This window comes from Heloderma suspectum, chromosome 3 (genome assembly GCF_057233095.1).
Source record: "Heloderma suspectum isolate Gila_16-S chromosome 3, 16-S_ref, whole genome shotgun sequence".
NCBI lineage: Eukaryota > Metazoa > Chordata > Lepidosauria > Squamata > Helodermatidae > Heloderma > Heloderma suspectum.
Genome location: NC_139460.1, coordinates 55,916,702 through 55,935,306, shown reverse-complemented (window position 1 = coordinate 55,935,306; position 18,605 = coordinate 55,916,702). Strand labels below are relative to the sequence as shown.

General features: G+C 47.5%; 2 protein-coding genes across 15 annotated transcripts in view; one reads left to right on the top strand and one right to left on the bottom strand.

The window, feature by feature from the left end:
* Positions 1-18,605, top strand: part of CD47 (CD47 molecule) — a 97,953-nt gene that overhangs the window by 48,009 nt on the left and 31,339 nt on the right. For 8 of the 14 annotated variants that reach the window (XM_084843322.1, XM_084843319.1, XM_084843317.1 and 5 more), the window contains one exon: positions 17,549-17,650. In XM_084843322.1, coding sequence (XP_084699448.1) covers positions 17,549-17,650 — 102 coding nt within the window. The remainder of the gene's footprint in view (positions 1-17,548; positions 17,651-18,605) is intronic. The other 6 variants (XM_084843323.1, XM_084843318.1, XM_084843312.1 and 3 more) reach the window with 1 other exon arrangement.
* LOC146349694 (uncharacterized) lies at positions 1,304-2,782 on the bottom strand. The gene has a single exon (XM_084843324.1). It carries the CDS (start codon positions 2,750-2,752, stop codon positions 1,787-1,789), a length of 966 nt encoding a protein of 321 aa, XP_084699450.1. The 5' UTR covers positions 2,753-2,782; the 3' UTR covers positions 1,304-1,786.

The following is an 18,605-nucleotide window of genomic DNA, read 5'->3' as shown; positions in this document are numbered from 1 at the left end:
GAACTGTTGCACCTCCTGGGCCTTTGTTAAATTTGTTTGAATCAATTTACAGAGAGTATCTAGGGTTTGTCTGAGATTCAGCACATAGTCTACCACAGAAGTTTTGTTTTCCACCAGTTTACCTTCCCAGTTTTCTTTTAGGAGATCAAGAGGGCCTCTCACTCTTCTGCCATAGCTCAAAGGGTGAGAATCCTGTTGACTCTTGGGGAACCACTCTATAAGCAAAGAGTAGGTGTTGCAGTATGTCATCTCAGTCATTAGGGTGTGTGTTTCCATAAGATTTAATCATTCCCTTAAGGGTGGTGTTAAATCTCTCAACCAATCCATTGCACTGGGGGTGGTAAGCAGTAGTTTTCAAGTGTTTTACCCCACACCACTTCCACAGACATTCCATTACCTCAGAGAGAAAGTTTGTTCCACAATCTGACAAAATCTCTGGGGGAAATCCTGTTCTACAGAACATTCCCAGCAAAGCCTCAGCTATAGATTAGGCATCTATAGAGGCTAGTGCCACAGCTTCTGGATACCTGGTGGCAAAATCCGTGAGGATGTATTTTTTTCCCTCTGCATGTGGGCATTTTGAAGGGGCTCACTATATCCACTCCTGCTCTGAAAAAAGCCTCTCCTATGATAGGCAGAGGTGGGGCTTTACCTTGGTGCCCTGATTTCCCCACACACTGGCAGGTTTCACAAGAGCTGCAGTATTCAGCTGCCTGTTTGGTAGTACCAGAAATTTACCATTAACCTTTGTTTAGTCTTGTTTTTTTCCCAAATGTCCTGTGCATGGCAGATCATGGGCTAGTTCCAGTAACTTTAGCTGGAATTGATACCACCAGTTGTTTTAGGGGCTTGCACTCTTGGGTTTTTGGCAAGCAGAGTCCATACAGCAACCCTTTGTTCCAAACAGCCTGCTCTTTTTTTTCCTCAGAAAAAGGCACCTCTTGAGGAGGAGCAATACTTTTTAAAGGTTCCAAACTAGGATCACTGAGGACTTCCTGCCTGAACTGCTCCATTCCTCCTAAGTCAGAAACCTGAGTCTCTAGGACCTTCTCCTCTTCAGAACCATTTGCCTCAGTTACTTGACTGGGGTTAGGGTCAACAGATTCCTTAGGGGCTTGTTCTGCCTCTTCCATGACTGCTTTTGCTTCTTCATGGGGAGGTTCTGGGGTTTGGTTTAATCCCTCAGGGATCAATGCAGGTTGTATTTCTGGTTCTTTTCTTTTCTTTTAACCAGAATAAATTTTTCCTGGCCCTCTGCTGGAGCTCCCCCCCCCCCGCATTCTTTTGACTGTGAGTCACCACACATATTTGAGCGTCTGGACCCATTATATCTTTTCCCACAATGATAGGGCAAATTGGGCTTGAAGTTCCATCACACCAACCTCATACAACCCTCGCCATCCCCTCCATTCTATGGACAACCTTGCCAATGGGACCTCAAAAGTGCCTGCATTTCCATGTGCCTTCCTGGTATTGGATCTTCAGGTGACACCAAATCGGCTCAGATCAAAGAATAATCTGCTCCCAAATCCAACATAGCAATAATGGTTTTATCCTTGATACAAACAGGTTCTTGAAACTGATTATTAACCTCTTCATGGTTAGAAATCACAAACCCACAGTTATAGGACTGTTTCACACTTGCTATACCTTGGGGCTTGTTTTGTTCCTTTTTGGGAACACCCAAAGGGGTTTGTAACCTGGGACAGTTGCCCCTGATATGGCCTGTCTGGTCACATGATAAGCTGACTCTATCTTTGGGGTAAGAAGAATCATTTGGAGGTTTTTAAAACTCCTTTTTGACTGGGGTTTCTCCCTTCCACCCTTTCTTTTCAGATTCCCACCTTGGGCCCAAACCTTCCTGGTTTTTAATCAGTTTGTCAGCCATTTCAGCAGCTTGGCTTATATTATCACGATCTTTATCCTTAACCTGTAGCTTTATTTTCCTGGGTAACCTAAAATAAAACACATCCAGAGCCATTAAGTCTAGCACTTTTTCCTTTGTATCAGCCTTAGCTTCCTCTACCCATTTCAGTAGCAGGTTTTTTGACTTTGTTCCAAATTCCACCATAGATTTACCAGACTGAGGAGTTAACATTGTGAACTTTTTTCTAAAGTGCTCAGGACCCAACCTGAACCTTTTAAACACAGTTTCTTTATACTGAGCATAGGTAACAGCCCCATCCTCTGGCATGCTATTATAGATTTCTGCCAGCTCCCCTTTTATTAAATTAGGCACAAACTTCATATATTCACTCTCCTGTAGTCCCCACTTCTGTGCTGCCTGTTCAAAGGTAATCCGGAACACCTGTGGGTCTTCTCCTGGGGTGTATGCTATGAAGTCCTTGGGAATGACCTTGGCTGGCTGCTCCTGTATCAGGTGTGCCGTCTTTTCCTGATGTCTGCTTTGCTTCCCTTGGGCTTTGCGTTGTTCCTCTTGCATCTTTTCCGCGTGTCTGCTTTGTTCCTCTTGCATCTTTTCCTCATGTCTGCGTTGTTCTGCTTGCATCCAGATCTGCTGCAGCTTGTTTTCCTCCGCCCTCTGCTTGGCCAACATCTGCAACTCCCTTTCTTTGAGCACCCGTTCTTTTGTTCGGGGCTCAGCAGGACTTATGGGCCTCTCTGCACCAGTTGCTGCATGTGTGATCAGCATTACTTTAAGCTCTTCCACAGTTTTTTCTTCCCATTGCCAATTGTCCTTTTTGTATTGTTTAATCAGGGCAGTTTTGTTCATAGACAGATACTGGCTCATCTTGCTAGCCTATCTGTTCCCTAATCTGCAGACCCCAAAATAAAATACACTGCCTTTGTCAACTCTATTGGTAAACCCTTAAATATTTTGTAGTGCCAAATTTCACCTTTGTTAGAATCCCAGTGTTACCACCATATGTCAGTGTTCCACTTATGACCTGAACCCCCTTGAGCAACTCCTTAAGGATCTCTTGCCTCCTTAAGAGTCTCACCTTCCTTCTTTTAATCCCCTCTTTCCCAATAATCATGGGGTGATTGACACACCAGACACAGGGTTTAACCACAACAGTTTACTGGTAAATTTAAAGCTAGCAAATCACAACTAAAGGTATTTACACAATAGAGCTGAGTGATACAAAAGGCCTTAAAAGAAAATAAAAGTTGCAAAATGCAAGTTCCTCTACCCTAGCTGTCTTTAGACTTTTCTAGGCTGCTTCTTCCTGCTCACTCTTCAGACTCTGCTCTCACTTCAGGCTCTGGTTGTCTCTCTCTTGTTCTTGCTCTGGCTACAGCCTGGTCTTTCTGACTCTTACTGGCTTTTACTCTCCTTATATACCCTCCTCCTTCAAAACTGAAAGTACTGCTTCAACCTGAAGAAATGAAACTTAAGTGGAGAAATGAAACTGACACTGATGTTGCACAAAATGCTAGTTTTGCCCCCTGGAAGCTAGTTCAATTTGCCCCAAAGAGGAGAGTCAACTTCAGGCTGGGTCCAACTTGATTTTATTGTTTGCAAACAGTTCGACAAAGGAGCTCACACTCAAAAGCAGAGTCGACCCTAGGCAACTCCCACGTTTTATCACCTCAGCTTGCATTCCTTAGCTAGCATGTCACTTTGATTGGTTGCTAGCAGTTTGCCTGGCTACCTTATCTTAGGGTTACTGCTTACTCATGCCAGGCATGCGCAGCTCTTACAATACTACGTGCTGCTTAAGGCACATACAATGGCTTTTAGGTTACATTTTTACTATAATTCCCCCCTCAAAAGGCTTTTCTCAGATTTATACTCTCTTTGGTCCAGCGGTGGACTATGCACTTAAAGGCGCAAACTATTATTGCTGTGGCATGGACGGTTTTCTCTAAACAGCAAGTGAGGCCTAGGATGCCTTTGTTCTAGCTACTAGAATGTTGACAACAAAAACACATTTTTTTGGTGTTAAGTCTGGAATTTGAACTTTTGGAACTCAGTTTTGTTCAGTTCATCAGGAACCCTTGAAACGAGAGTGCCCTCTTTCTGTAGAGCTACCTGTGGTTTTCTAATTAAGGCAGGCAACAAAGTAAAGTTTCTGACAGTTGATGGGTGTTTGTAATAGAGAGCAAAATTATCTCTATTCTGCTTAAACATAAGCTCACCATGCCTCTTAAACTAATGTTTTTTGTTGTTGTTTTTTACTTGAGTGGGGAGTGTTGAGGCAACTAAACTTAAGAAGGAGAGAATAATGTGCATAAGTAAGCGTTAGGAGAAAGCTCTCTCATGAACAAATACTTGAGTCCCTCCAGGGGTTCATTATTCCAATGGCTGCCTTCAGGTGGGTCAGCTTCCGGTGTGACCCTCTCTGGTGCAGGTGATGCCTTTATTCAGTGTGATGAATCCACTTCTTCCCTTTAGCGACTTTTATAGCAGTGGGAGTGGTAAGTAGGATCTGAAACTGGACCCTTCCGCTTCTCGGTAGGTGGTTCATCTTTCTAGGACTGGATTAGCACCCAATCACCGGGATTGAGATTATGCACTGGAGCATCTAAAGGCCAGGATTGGTGAGGTGTCGCAAACCTGTGAAAACAAAACAGACTGCAAGGCAGTAACATAATCTTGAATCTTAAAACTCTTACTTCTAAATTCACATTTAAGCTGTCAGCCGTAGGTAATATCTGAGGTGGGCGCTTATATAACGTTTAAAGGGTGTCAATTTAATACTTCCCTTGGGGGTGCACCGTACTCGAGTCAAGGTGATTGGCAAGGCCTGTGGCCTTTCAACTTAATCTCTAAACAAATTCTAGTGAGCATTGTCTTTAAGGTGCGGTTCATCTTCTCAACTTGACTTGTGGATTGAGGTTTCCAAGGGGGGTGTAGCTTCTAGTTAGTTTGTTATGCCTGGGCCACTACTTGCGTCACTTGTCCAACAAAATGGGGCCCCTGATTTGATTCACTCTCTTTAGGTAACAAGAGCCTAGGGATTACTTTTTAACAGGATCTTGGCTACTGTCTGTGTGGTCAGTCAATTGGTTTTATTATTACTAGCAGGTACCGATAGCCATGAGTCAGGGGCAACTATGAAAAGTCAATATGAAATCTCTGAAAAGGATAGTAAGCCCATGGGCGACTTCTCATTTGAGCTGGGGGCTCAAACATCTTTGAATTGTTTTTGAGGCACAAAGGGCAGTTAGCCACTGCTCTCAGGTCTTGGTCCAACCTGAAGGAGGTGCTATCTGCCTCGGGCACACCCAAAATTGGGGTGTTAAAGGGGGATGATCCCTTTATTAGCTAACCATAATCTTTTGAACTTCTCAATGAGCAGCTTCAAGCCTGCACAGGTGGCTTTCTTCAGAGGATACTGCCTCACGCACACAGGGCTCTCTCCCTTTTTAAAGAAGATTTTTAACTGGTGTTATGCATTTGCTCGGGCAGGGGTTCTGTCTGCCCACACACATGGATCAACATTCTCTAAAATCTCAGTCCCTTTGGCCTCTGACACAATCTTGTTTGCTTGAAGGGCCATCTGATAATTTGAGCTCTGCTTTATTGGAAGCTGTACTACAATCTGATTATCACGGAAGAAGATTTTAGCTTGCAGTTTTGTTAACAAGTCCCGCCCGAAGAGGGCAACCAGGCATGCAGATGAAATTACAAAGGCATGTTCCAGTATGTTATTTCCAATCTTTGTGAGGAGGGGCTTACACATGGGCAATTTAGTTCCCCCCCCCTTTAATTCCTTTTACAGTTACATGCTTTCCACTTTCTCTCGCCAGGGGGGCTTCACAGGGATCATAGAAAATGTGGCTCCACTATCTACTAGGGCCTCACAGTCCCTGCCACCAACCCTTACTTTTACTTTGGGATTCTCCCGAGTGTTTGTTCGTAGGGTGGTGGCCCTTCAGCTAGACTCCCCCCTGCCCCGGAGGACCCTGCTCGTGTTTGGCAGCCTTCAGGGTGAGTCTCTTTTCTTTTCTCTTTCAACTCTGGACAATCTTTCTTCCAGTGTCTCTTCTCTCGACAATACGCACATTTATCGAGCCCTGGTCGGCCCTTCCCTTTTTCACCCCCCCCTCTAGTCGCTTCTGTGCTCTCAAGCCACGGTTTATATTTCTGCCCATGGTGGCTGCCAGCATTGCCTTTTCCTTTTTTCAGGAATGGCACCCTTTTCATGTGCTCTCACATGCACCATAGCTCTGAAAATTTCATGATCGGGGGTCTGATAAGGCTAAAGCAGGCGGTGATATTAAGGCTTGCTTCAATTTAAGAAAAGCCTTTTTTAATTTTAATTGTCCACTTCTAGTGGGTAATATTTTTGTTAAAGCTTCATACGGGGGCTTTGCCCCTTTTTATGGTTGCTATAGCCCCCCTCTTGTAACAGGCACACTTATCTTTTGGCTAGCCTGTTCTGCAGATCATGTTTCAAACTGTCTGTACCATGCACCGGCTTTAACTCTTTATTTGTCTTCTCTGCAAGTTAGGTTGTTTACCATTGCTTCGACAGAAACTCACTTGCTTAGACCTTCTTACTAATTTCAACGACACACATTTGGGATAAGATCTCTTTCTTCTTTAAGCTAGGGATGTACGAAAATCACTTACCTGTTTGCGAATTATGTTTATGGGGGGGGAGGCGTTCTGTCCCTCCCCCCAGAATCCTCAACGGGGGGGAGGCACTCCATTCTTCCCCCACGGAATCCTTCGAGGCTGGCTGTGCTCCGCGGCAGCTCCGTGGAGCAGCCGGCCAGGCCCAGCCAGGCCAGAGCCGTCCACAGCCGGATTTCTGGCCACGGAGGGCTCTGGGAAAAAAACAAAAAAAACCGTGTACGCAAATGGCGGCAGCTACGGCTGCCGCCATTTGCGTTCCTTATTTTTGTAAGGATGGACAAAAGTCCCTTACCTGGTCCCATAGCTTGCTTTGCGGTGGGGGGGAGGCGCTTCGGTTTTCCCCCCGAAGTTCAGGCCGGAGGGGGAGGCGCCCCGCCCTGCCGAAATTCAGGCTGGGGGGAGGCGCCCCATCCCTCGCCACTGAAATTCAGGCCGGGGAGGAGCGCCCCATCTCCCCGGCCGCAAAATAAAAAAGTAAATGTAAAAAAACAACAACACACGTGATAGGCTACGTAACGATTTACGTAGCCTATCACGGCTAGATTTCCAAAGTCAGCCATGATAGGCTACGTAAATTGTTACGTAGCCTATCACGGGTGACTTTGGGGGAAAAAAAAAAGCACATATGCAAATGGCGGTGCCCATGGGTGCCGCCATTTGCATTCCTTATTTGGGCCCGGGTAGTCTACGTAAAGATTTACGTAGACGACGGCGAAAATAAGGACAACGCTATTTATTTATTTAAAATCTTTACGTAGACTACCCAGGCCCAAATAAGGAACAGAAATGGCGGCACCCATGGGCGCCGCCATTTGCGTACGCGCTTTTTTTTTTTCAAAGTCACCCGTGATAGGCTACGTAACAATTTACGTAGCCTATCATGGCTGACTTTGGAAATCTAGCCGTGATAGGCTACGTAAATCGTTGCGTAGCCTATCACGTGTGTGTGTGTTTTTACATTTACTTTGTAATGGCGGCGGTGGCAGCCAGTTGGAAGACCGGCTGCCGCCCCCACCTCTGCCGAAACGCCGCCGAAACACCACCGGGACCTGCCGCCGAGAGGGACATTCGGAGGAGGTAAGTCCCATCCCGGGGGGGGGGCGGGGTATGTGGAGAATTTCACTGCCAATTTCGGGGGGCCGAATGCATTGGCATCTAGCCTCCCCGAGATTCGTGGAGAAATTCTCCGCCATCCCTATATTTTTGACGTCTTAATCTACGTAAATATTTACATACACTAAGACGGCAAAAATAAGGGGAACGCAAATAGCGTAGTGGACGCTATTTGCGTTCCCCTTATTTTCGCCGTCTTAGTCTACGTAATTATTTACGTAGACTAAGATGGCCCAAAATAAGGAACGCAAATGGCGGTGGCTGTAGCCGCCGCCATTTGCGTACGCCTTTTTTTTTTTTTTTTACCCAGACGTTTTAGGCTATGTAAAAACTTACGTAGCCTATCACGTGTGTGTAAAAAAACCAAACAAACCTGTAAATGGCGGTGGTGGCAGCCAGTCGTAAGACCAGCCGCCGCCGGACCCGCCACCTCCCGGAAGATCCGCCCAGGTAAGTCTCATCCCGGGGGGATCCGCAGGGGGTGGGGCAGGGGGTGGCAGGCCATTCCGCCACAGATTTCGGGGGGCCGAATGCACTGGCATTCGGCCTCCCCGAGATCCATGGCGGAATTCTCTGCCATCCCTACTTTAAGCCTTTTCGTCTGCTACTTCCTTCTGCCTTCTTTTATACCTTTCTCATGTTATTAAAATCAAACACCATGACTGGAAAACATTTGTTTTGCATCGTAGGGCATGGTGGAGCAGATCTAAGAATTTTGCTGCTCCTCTGACTGCATGGTCAGGGCCCATCAAAATCGGCATTCTTATACATGCAAAGAGTTCCAAGCCACCATTTTTGCATCAGCAACTCCACGCTGCATGAGTTTGGGCAGAGTGTCAGGTTTGCCTCTGAGCAAATGGAACGTCAGAACAGTTCAGATTTTGAGAAAGAGCTGGAACACGTGGGGCAGGAACTTTCTCAGGCTTCAGAAACACAGCTGGGCTTAGAGGTATCACAAGAGAGGGGGGAATCTTTCCCTCTCACCTCTTAAGTTAAGAGAATTTGCTGCCCCTTTTTCTTCTAAACGGAAACTCATGTTGCAGTTTCTCTTTAAACTTCTTGAAGGCTGTTTCTTTTGTAGTCTGTGAATCTCTAGAAATTTGTGTCTGTGTGCTTCATTAGGGTAAATGAAATCAAAGCCTTGGAAATCATAGAATCATAGATAGGGATGTACGAAAGCCCCTTACCTTTTACGAAAGTTGATTCACGGTGGGGGGGAGGTGCTCCGTCCCTCCCCCCGAAATTCTGGCCGGGGGGGAGGCACCCTGTCCCTCCCCCTTGAAATTCTGGCTGGAGGGGAGGCGCCCCATCCCTCCCACCGCGAATCTTGTCCTGCCGGGACTGCAAATGGCGGCGGCTATAGCTGCCGCCGTTTGCGTCCCTGCAGTCAGCCGTGATAGGCTACGTAAATGTTTACGAAGCCTATCACGGCTGAGTTAAAAAAAAACAAACCACACATACGCAAATGGTGGCGCCCATGGGCACCGCCATTTGCATTCCTTATTTTGGCACATGTAGTCTACGTAAACATTTACGTAGACTACGGCGAAAATAAGGGGAACACAAATAGCGTAGACGCTATGCTATTTGCATTCCCCTTATTTTTGCCATAGTCTGCGTAAATGTTTACGTAGACTACATGTGCCAAAATAAGGAACGCAAATGGCAGCGCCCATGGGCGGCACCATTTGCGTACGCGTGTGTTTTTTTTTTTAAACTCAGCCGTGATAGGCTACGTAAACATTAGGGGTGGACGAAACTCACTTACCTATCCTCGAAGCTTGTTCACGGTGGGGGGGAGGCGCTTCACTGCTCCCCCCACGAAGTCCAGGCCGGGGGGGGAGGCTTCCCGCCTCGCCCGGCCGAAATTCAGGCCGGGGGGGAGGCTTCCCGCCTCGCCCGGCCGAAATTCAGGCCGGGGAGGAGGCGCCTCGCCTCGCCCGGCCGCGAACTCAAAAGTTTTTTTTTAAAAAAAAAACGCCCCCGTGATAGGCTACGTGACGATTAACGTAGCCTATCACGGCTAGATCTGCAAAGTCAGTGTGACTTAAAAGTCACGGGTGACTTAAAAAAAAAAAGCGCGTACGCTAATGGCGGCCCCCATAGGGAGCCGCCATTCGCGTTCCTTATTTGGTCACTGTAGTCTACGTAAATCTTTACGTAGACTACAGCGACCAAATAAGGAATGGGAATGGCGGCTCCCTATGGGGGCCTCCATTATCCGTACGCGCTTTTTTTTTTTTTAAGTCACCTGTGATAGGCTACGTGATGATTCACGTAGCCTATCACGGCTAGATCTGCAAAGTCAGCCGTGATAGGCTACGTTAATCGTCACGTAGCCTATCACGGGTGACTTAAAAAAAAAAAAAGCGCGTACGCTAATGGCGGCCCCCATAGGGAGCCGCCATTCGCGTTCCTTATTTGGTCGCTGTAGTCTACGTAAATCTTTACGTAGACTACAGCGACCAAATAAGGAATGGGAATGGCGGCTCCCTATGGGGGCCTCCATTATCCGTACGCGCTTTTTTTTTTTTTAAAGTCACCTGTGATAGGCTACGTGATGATTCACGTAGCCTATCACGGCTGACTTTGCAAATCTAGCCATGATAGGCTACGTTAATCGTCACGTAGCCTATCACGGGGGCATTTTTTTTTTCTTTTATTGCAATGGCGGCGGCGGCAGCCGGTCGAAAGATCAGCTGCTGCCCCCGCCCCCGTGAAGACCCGACGAACCGTAGGCCGGACCCGCCGCTGGGAGGGACATTCGGCAAAGGTAAGTCCCGTCCCGGGGGGGGGGTGCGGGGGGGTGCGGAGAATTTCTCCCCAAAACTTGTTCGGGGGGCCGAACACGTTGGCGCTCGGCCCCCCGAAGTTTCGGGGAGAAATTCTCCACCATCCCTAGTAAACATTTACGTAGCCTATCACGGTATTTTTTAAAAATCTAGCTGTGATAGGCTACGTAAATGTTTACGTAGCCTATCATGTGTTTTTTTTTTTAAACTTGGAAATGGCGGCGGTGGCCGCCGGTCGGAAGACCGGCCGCCGCTGAACCGCCGCCGGAGCCGCCGCCGCCAGGGACATTCGCACAAGGTAAGTCCCGTCCCCGGGGGGGGGGGTGGCAGACCGTTTCACCACCGATTTTGGGGGGCCGAATGTCCTGGCATTCGGCCTCCCTGAGATTCGTGGCGAAATTCTCTGACATCCCTAATCATAGAATAGTAGGATTGGAAGGGGCTTACAAGGCCATCGTGTCCAACCCCCTGCTCAGTGCAGGAATCCAAATCAGAGCATCCCTGACAGATGGCTGTCCAGCCTCGTCTTGAATGACTCCAGCGTGGGAGAGCCCACCGCCTCCCTAGGTAATGGGTTCCATTGTCGTATTGCTCTAACAGTCAGGACATTTCTCCTGATGTTCAGATAGAATCTGGCTTCCTGTCACTTGAGCCCATTATTCCGTGTCCTGCACTCTGGGATGATCGAGAAGAGGTCCTGGCCTTCCTCTCTGTGACAACCTTTCAAGTCCTTGAAGAGCACTATCAGATCTCCCCTCAGTCTTCTCAAGGCTAAATATGCCCAGTTGTTTCAGTCAAATGCAGCTTTTTATCTGAGTGTTGAAATCACAATCAAACTGTACACTGAGCTGATCACAAACAAACACACAATCTACAACAATGGGAGTTTAAGGCTATGACAAGCCTCACAGTACTTTTCATGGCAAGTCTTTAACTGTCCAAATTTCCAGTCCGTGTGCAGAGTGCCTCTCAAAAGTCTGAACAATGATAGATCTAAACAAAGAAGGCTTTGGGCCATAAAGACGGGATGTGTTTAACAAAAGCTCTCTGTCTCTTCATCAGTTCAAATGGGGAAGGTGTAACCTTATACCTCTTCTATATTCCTCCACAGATAAGAAGAGAGCAGTGCTGCTCAGCTTTCCAGCTGTGATGCTTTTGGCTTTTGTTTTTTTTTTTGCAAATCTCACTCTTTTGTCAAGTCCTCGCAGACACCTTCCAGCCTCTCTGCTTGCTAAGGCTAAACCAGCAGCAGCGAAGGCAGTTAGGTAACTCCCCCTTGGCTCTGCTCTGAGCAGGCAGACAGAGATAAGCTCACACAGACCCTGATATTTTAAGAACTTCCTCTGTCTTTGTTTCTTGATTTTGCCACAGTCATTAAGACTTCAAACAAATCTTTCTTCAGAAGTGTCAACTTTTTCAACTGCTTTTGCTTCTTCTAACAAACTTGGATATGGTGGCAAACAGACTGTCTCTGGAGGGCCCCCTCCCTCCCCCAACAACCTCTCCTCCCAACCTAACAGACCGAATAAGATGGGGGGGAGCTCAGGGCACCTTGGGCAGGGTCTCCCAATCTTCAGGCTCCTTGTGTCCAGCTTGAATTGGGGAGAACAGGGGCTTTGGGCTTCATCTCAGAGCATACCATCATGACTTTACAATATTGAACTTTATATTCAACCTTTTCTCGCCTTCAGTGGATTTTGGTCGGCACTTATCCATATGCTGATAACCTCACTTTCCCTGAGGCAAATCTATCTCACTACTTGATTCAGACAGCACCCAGGGTCTAGGGATGGCGGAGAATTTCTCCCCGAATCTTCTGGGGGCCAAGCACCAACGCATTCGGCCCCCCAAAATCGGCGGTGAAATTCTCTGCCACCCCCCCCGCCCCCCTCAGGACGGGACTTACCTTTGACGAATGTCCCTCCCGGCGGCAGGTCCCGGCGGCGGTTCAGTGGTGTTTTGTCGCGGGCGGTGGCGGCGGGCGGTCTCCCGACCGGCTGCCACCGCCGCCATTGCAAAAAAAAAAAAAAAAAAGTAAAAAAAAACACACACCCGTGCATAGGCTATGTAACGATTTACGTAGCCTATCACGGCTAGATTTCCAAAGTCAGCCGTGATAGGCTATGTAAATCGTTACGTAGCCTATCACGGGTGACTTTGGGGGGAAAAAAAAAGCGCGTATGCAAATGGCGGCAGCCCATGGGCGCTGCCATTTGCGTTCCTTATTTTGGCACGTCTAGTCTATGTAAAGATTTACGTAGACTACGGCGAAAATAAGGGAACGCTATTTGCGTTGCCCTTATTTTCGCCGTAGTCTATGTAAATCTTTACGTAGACGAGACGTGCCAAAATAACGAACGCAAATGGCGGCGCCCATGGACCGCTTTTTTTTTTCAAAGTCACCCGTGATAGGCTACGTGACGATTTACGTAGCCTATCACGGCTGACTTTGGAAATCTAGCCATGATAGGCTACATAAATCGTCACGTAGCCTATCACAGGGTCTTTTTTTTTTTTTTTACTTTTTGTTTCGCGGCCAGGGAGACGGGGCGCTTCTCCCCGGCCTGAATTTCGGCCGGGTGAGGCGGGAAGCCTTCCCCGCTTCGCCTGGTCTTCGGGGGGGAGGCGCTCCGTCCCTCCCCCAGGAATCCTCAACTGGCCAGCTGTGCTCCACAGTGGCTCCGCGGAGCAGCCGGCCAGGCCCAGGCCAGAGCCGTCTGCAGCTGGATTTCCGGCTGCAAAGGGCTCTGGGTAAAAAAACCAAAAAACAAAACCGCGTACACAAATAGCGGCGGCTACAGCCGCTGCCATTTGCGTTCCTTATTTTTGGCTGTCTTAGTCTATGTAAATATTTACATAGACTATTATGGCGAAAATAAAGGGGAATGCAAATAGCGCCCGCTATGCTATTTGCGTTCCAATTTATTTTGGCTGTAATAGTCTACGTAAATATTTACATAGACTAAGTCGGCCAAAAATAAGGAACGCAAATGGAGGCAGCCGTAGCTGCCGCCATTTGCATATGCGTTTTGTTTTTTTTTAGCCTACCATGATAGGCTACGTAAATACTTACGTAGCCTATCACGGCCTCTGCAGGGACGCAAAAGGCATCCCTGCGTTAGCTGTGATAGGCTATGTATGTATTTACATAGCCTATCACGGCATGAAAGAGGAAGTGAATGGCGGCCGCAGGGCGGCCACCATTCGCAAGTTGGTGCCGACGGGAGCAGGTAAGTGCTCCGTTTTGCGCTATTTTTGTGGGGTGGGGGCTTCATGCCACCTGACTTCGTGGTTTGGGGGAGCCAGGGGCTTCGTTCCGCAATGGATTTCAGGGGGCCGAATGCACTTGCATTCGGCCTCACCGAGATCCATCGCGGAATTCTCTGACATCCCTAGTTTCGTCCCCTGGAGACTAGTCCAATTTGCCCCAAAGAGGAGAGTCAACTTCAGGCTGGGTCAAACTCGATTTTATTGTTTGCAAACAGTTCGACAAAGGAGCTCATGCTCAAAAGCAGAGTCGACCCTAGGCAGCTCCCGCGCTACAGAGCGGGCTCCACAGCATCGGAGGGGGCACTCAGGTGCAGTCAAATCAGTGGCCCTCCACATCTCACTGTTCCACAGTGAGACTGGGGCCTCGGCTGGATCATCAGCTCTCTCCACTGGAAAATCCTCAAGAGTGTTCAGAAATCCATTGGATTCCATCAGTCTCCTGGGGGCAGACCATTCAAATGGATGAGCTTCAGTTATTTAAGTCCAAGGATGCAGACAAGGTGTTTGGCCAAGTCTGGTTGACCACCTGTGTGCTCGACCCTTGCCCTTCTTGGCGTATTACATCAAACAAGAAGGGGGTGTCCATCTGGGTCCAGGAGGTTGTAAATTCCTCCTTGAGAAAGGGAGTGGTGCCGGCCTCTTTAAAAGAGGTGGTAATTAGGCCACTCCTGAAAAAGCTTAACCTGGACCTGGAGGATGTTGTGCATAGTGGTGAGAGTGATGGACTGGGAGCCGGGAGAGCCGGGATCTAGTCCCCACTTGGCCATGGAAGTTCACTGGGTGACTTTGGGTCAGTCACAGACTCTCAGCCCAACCTACCTCACAGGGTTGTTGTGAGGATAAAATGGAGAGGAGGAGAATAATGTAAGCTGCCTTGGGTTCCTTGCAAGAGGAAAAAAGTTGGGATATAAATGCAGTAAGTAAAAGTAAATGTTGACAACTATAGGCCGTTGGCCAACATCTCCTTCCTGGGCAAGGTGCTTGAGTGGGTGTTTGCAAGACAACTCCATGCACTCTTGAATGAAACACATTATCTAGATCCATTTCAATTGGACTTCAGGCCTGGTTTTGGAATGGAAACTGCTATGGTCACTCTGTGGGATGACCTTAGCTGGGAGAGGGACAGGGGGAGTATGACCCTGTTGATTCTCCTGGACCCATCAGGAGCTTTCAGTACCATTGACCATGGTATCCTTCTGGATAGGCTGTCTGGGTTGGGAGTTGGGGACACTGCACTACAGTGGTTCCGCTCCTACTTGGATGGCTGATTCCAGAAGGTGGTGCTGGGGGATTATTGCTCTGTGCCTTGGCAATTATGCCATGGGGTTCCACAGGGCTCTCTTTTATCCCCTCTGCTGTTCAGCATCTACATGAAACCGCTGTGGAAGGTTATCCAGAGGTGTGGGCTGAGGTACAATCAACATGCGGATGACACCCAGCTCTACCTCTCTTTTTCATCAAACCCAGCTGAGGCAGTAGCTGTTCTGAATAAGTGCCTGGGCACGGTAATGGACTGGATGAGGGTCAATAAACTGAAACTCAATCCAGACAAAACACCAATACTGATAGTGGGTGGTTTATTTGCCCAGCTAGGTGATGTTCGACCTGTTCTGGAGGGGGTTGCATTCCCCCTAAAGGATCAGATTTGTAGTTTGGGGGTGCTCTTGGACCCAGAACAGTCACTTGAGGCACAAATGAACCCAGTGGCATGGAGCACTTTTTATCAGTTTAGGCTGATATACCAACTATGCACTCATCTGGACAGAGATAGCCTAGCTACAGTTATCCATGCTCTGATAACCTCTCGTCTGGATTACTGCAATGCTATATGTGGGACTGCCTTTGAAAATGGTCCGGAAACTTCAGCTGGTCCAAAATAGGGCAGCAAGATTGTTAACAGGGACTGGCCAGCGAGCTCATATTATGCCAGTACTTTTTGAGCTGCACTGGCTGCCAGTCCATTTCCGGACCCGATTCAAAGTGCTGGTATTAACATTCAAAGCCCTAAATGGCTTGGGGCCAGGTTATCTGAAGGATTGCCTCCTCCCATATGTGCCTGCCCAGACCCTAAGGTAATCTTCAGGGGTCCTTCTCTGTGAGCCTCTGCCAAAGAAACGGAGGCAGGTGGCTACCAGGAAGAGGCCTTTTTTGCTGTGGCACCCCGGCCGTGGAATGAGCTTCCTTGAGAGCTTTGCCTGGTGCCTACGTTGTACTCCTTCTTGTGCCAGTTAAAGTCCTTTTTATTCTCCCAATATTTTAGCATTTTAGCTTCCTGATCTTTTAGCTCTGGTGTTTTAAATCTGTATTTTAGATCACTGCATTGCTGCTAGTCTTTATTCTGGTTATATTGTTATATTGTGGTTTTAAGCTTTCGTATTTTATATTGTTTTATGCTGTGCTTTTAATTTTTGTGAACCACCCAGAGAGCTTTGGCTATTAGCAGTACAGAAATAAATAAATAGGACGGAAGGAATGCCACGAGTTCAAATCTCACCAGGACATAGTCTGACCATGACAATAGGGTTACTTAGACCCCCACCCCCAATTTTCAGATTACTCATCTCACAGCTTGGAGCAAAAACCAAATCAAGCATATGCCTTGCTTCATGTGTTGGGTGGATGACAAACTGAGACAGCCCCATGGTTGTCATGGAGGCCATAAAGACCCAAGCTGGAGCTCCAGTGACAGCCTCAGCATGGAAGTTGAAGTCACCCAGAACCACCATGCTTGGCTCCCCCAACACCACACTTGAGACCACCTCTGCCAGCTTGGTCAGGGAGGTGGCTGGGCAGCAGGGTGGGAAGTACACCAGCAGTATCCCCAATCTGTCTCTGTGGCCCAACCCCAGATGCAACCTGTCAAGGCCCACTCCAAGGTAGTGTGGTTTCCTGGTGTGAGAAATGAAAGATCTGTTAGCCGTGGAGACTCCGCCCCCTGACCTCCACCTTGTGTTGGTGCTGCAGTGAGTATCCAGGTGAGTCAGGTCAACCCCACCCAGCTCACCCACCCAAGTCTCAGTAATACATGCCAGATTGGCCTTCTTATCCACAATTAAATCATGAATGAGTGCAGTCTTATTCCAGACTGACCTGGCATTAAGTAGCAGCAGTGCAGAACTGGAGGGCTCAGTGGATGAGCTACCAGGTACATGAGAGCTAGGGGAGGGTGTAGAAGGGGATCAGTATATAAACTTCTGTAAGTGTCCCCACATCCTCCTCCTGCCATACCTCCTTCTGCCCCAAGTCACTGGAATATAGGTACCACCTCCATGGGTCCCTTTGTCAGAGTTTCCCAAGCATATCCTTAGCACAACTACCCATACACTTTCAACACCCACTCACAACTCAAACATACCCTCAACCATTCAAAAACTCATCCACTCCATTAATCCAACCAATCATGCACAGCCAACCTAGCACAGTCACAGTATATTTTTATTTTATTTATTTCATTTCTATACCGCCCAATAGCCGAAGCTCTCTGGCTTATATAGCTTGTGGTTATAACCAGCCTCTGGTCACCAGCTTGCCAACCCACCAAGCAGCTAAAGAACAATTAAGACACGTATTACCTAGCCATTCAAATATGTGCGATCTATAAAGAGCACAACAGCATAAGCATTCTTGTGTGCTTCTGTTTAGAACCGGTGCTGTCCAAAACCGCTTACCAAAACATTCACCGTTATTATTCTATTGATGCTCTTCCAGCAGGCATAACTTAAAGTATTTAAGTATTTCAAGTATTTTTAAAGTATTTTAAATTATTTAAAGTATTTTTAAAGTACTTTGTAACTGTTATTTTCCTCTCTCGTTTTTCTTAAAGCAGTAAAGTTTGACATGACATTTAATAAGAAGATCGGCTTGGGTTTTTCAGGAATAATAGCCACAGGTTTCGCTGTGATTGGTGGCATTCTTTTTGTTGCAGGTAAGTGTCCTGACAGATGTGGAAGTTTTTGACATAAGGGGGAATTTTCTGTGTGATAAAGTACCAGCTAATGGTCTGATTGTTTCAATTTGACAATACAGGGAGCAAGTTCTATATCTCGTGATCAGAAGATATCTCCTGTTCAAATAATGGGACCTGAGAAGCCACAAGCTTCTATACATAAGGAAGGGTCCAGGGAAAGAAGATGTGAGCCTAAGGTCTGCTCCCATCTCACCCACTAGTGTGGGTTTTCTGGAAAATCTTGAATTGGAAAATTTTCCAATGCAAATTAGGGCTGTGTTTCCACTAGCGATTTACTCTGACCTGGCTGCGTGGTGAGGTTTCCATGATGTTTCCATGATGTCGTGGCCATTCAGCCCCAGCCCCGCATTTTATCACGGAAAAACCACTTCTTCTGAGACCGGTTATAGTCTGACTTTTCCTGCTCCATTACTGACCTGTTTCCACAACCACACTGGGTTTGGTATCATAGTCCTGCCCGTGGGGCGTGTAGCCCGGCCTTTGTGGGTGTGTTGCTCATGACCTCAGTGACCCACTATCCGTCCCTGTTTTCTGGAAGTTTCATTGCCATTTTGGAACAGGATGCCGAGGGACCAACTTTTAAAACTTCATTGAAAATAAGCACTAGAACACTAGTGTATATAAGCCTGCTATCACGGGAAAGCAAGTACTCCCACTACAGCCTGAAAATAAGGTTTATCTCAGGTCACTTCCCCAGAACTACATGTGGGGACGATCCACGGCTAATATTCCTTTGTGTCGTTTGGACCAGGGAAATGATGCCACAAGCATCACAGTCTAGTTTTCATATTACACGCTAAGTTGCTATCTCATTATCACACTATTGCGCAGTCAGTATCTTCCTATGACTCTACCACTCTGTCATTCAATTGAGAAATAGCACTAACAACCATTTGCGCTATCATGCAATAGT

What these genes read in the sequence shown, in the direction of transcription:
- LOC146349694 (XM_084843324.1), bottom strand. Translation starts at nt 2,752, where the DNA reads ATGAGCCAGTATCTGTCTATGAACAAAACTGCCCTGATTAAACAATAC.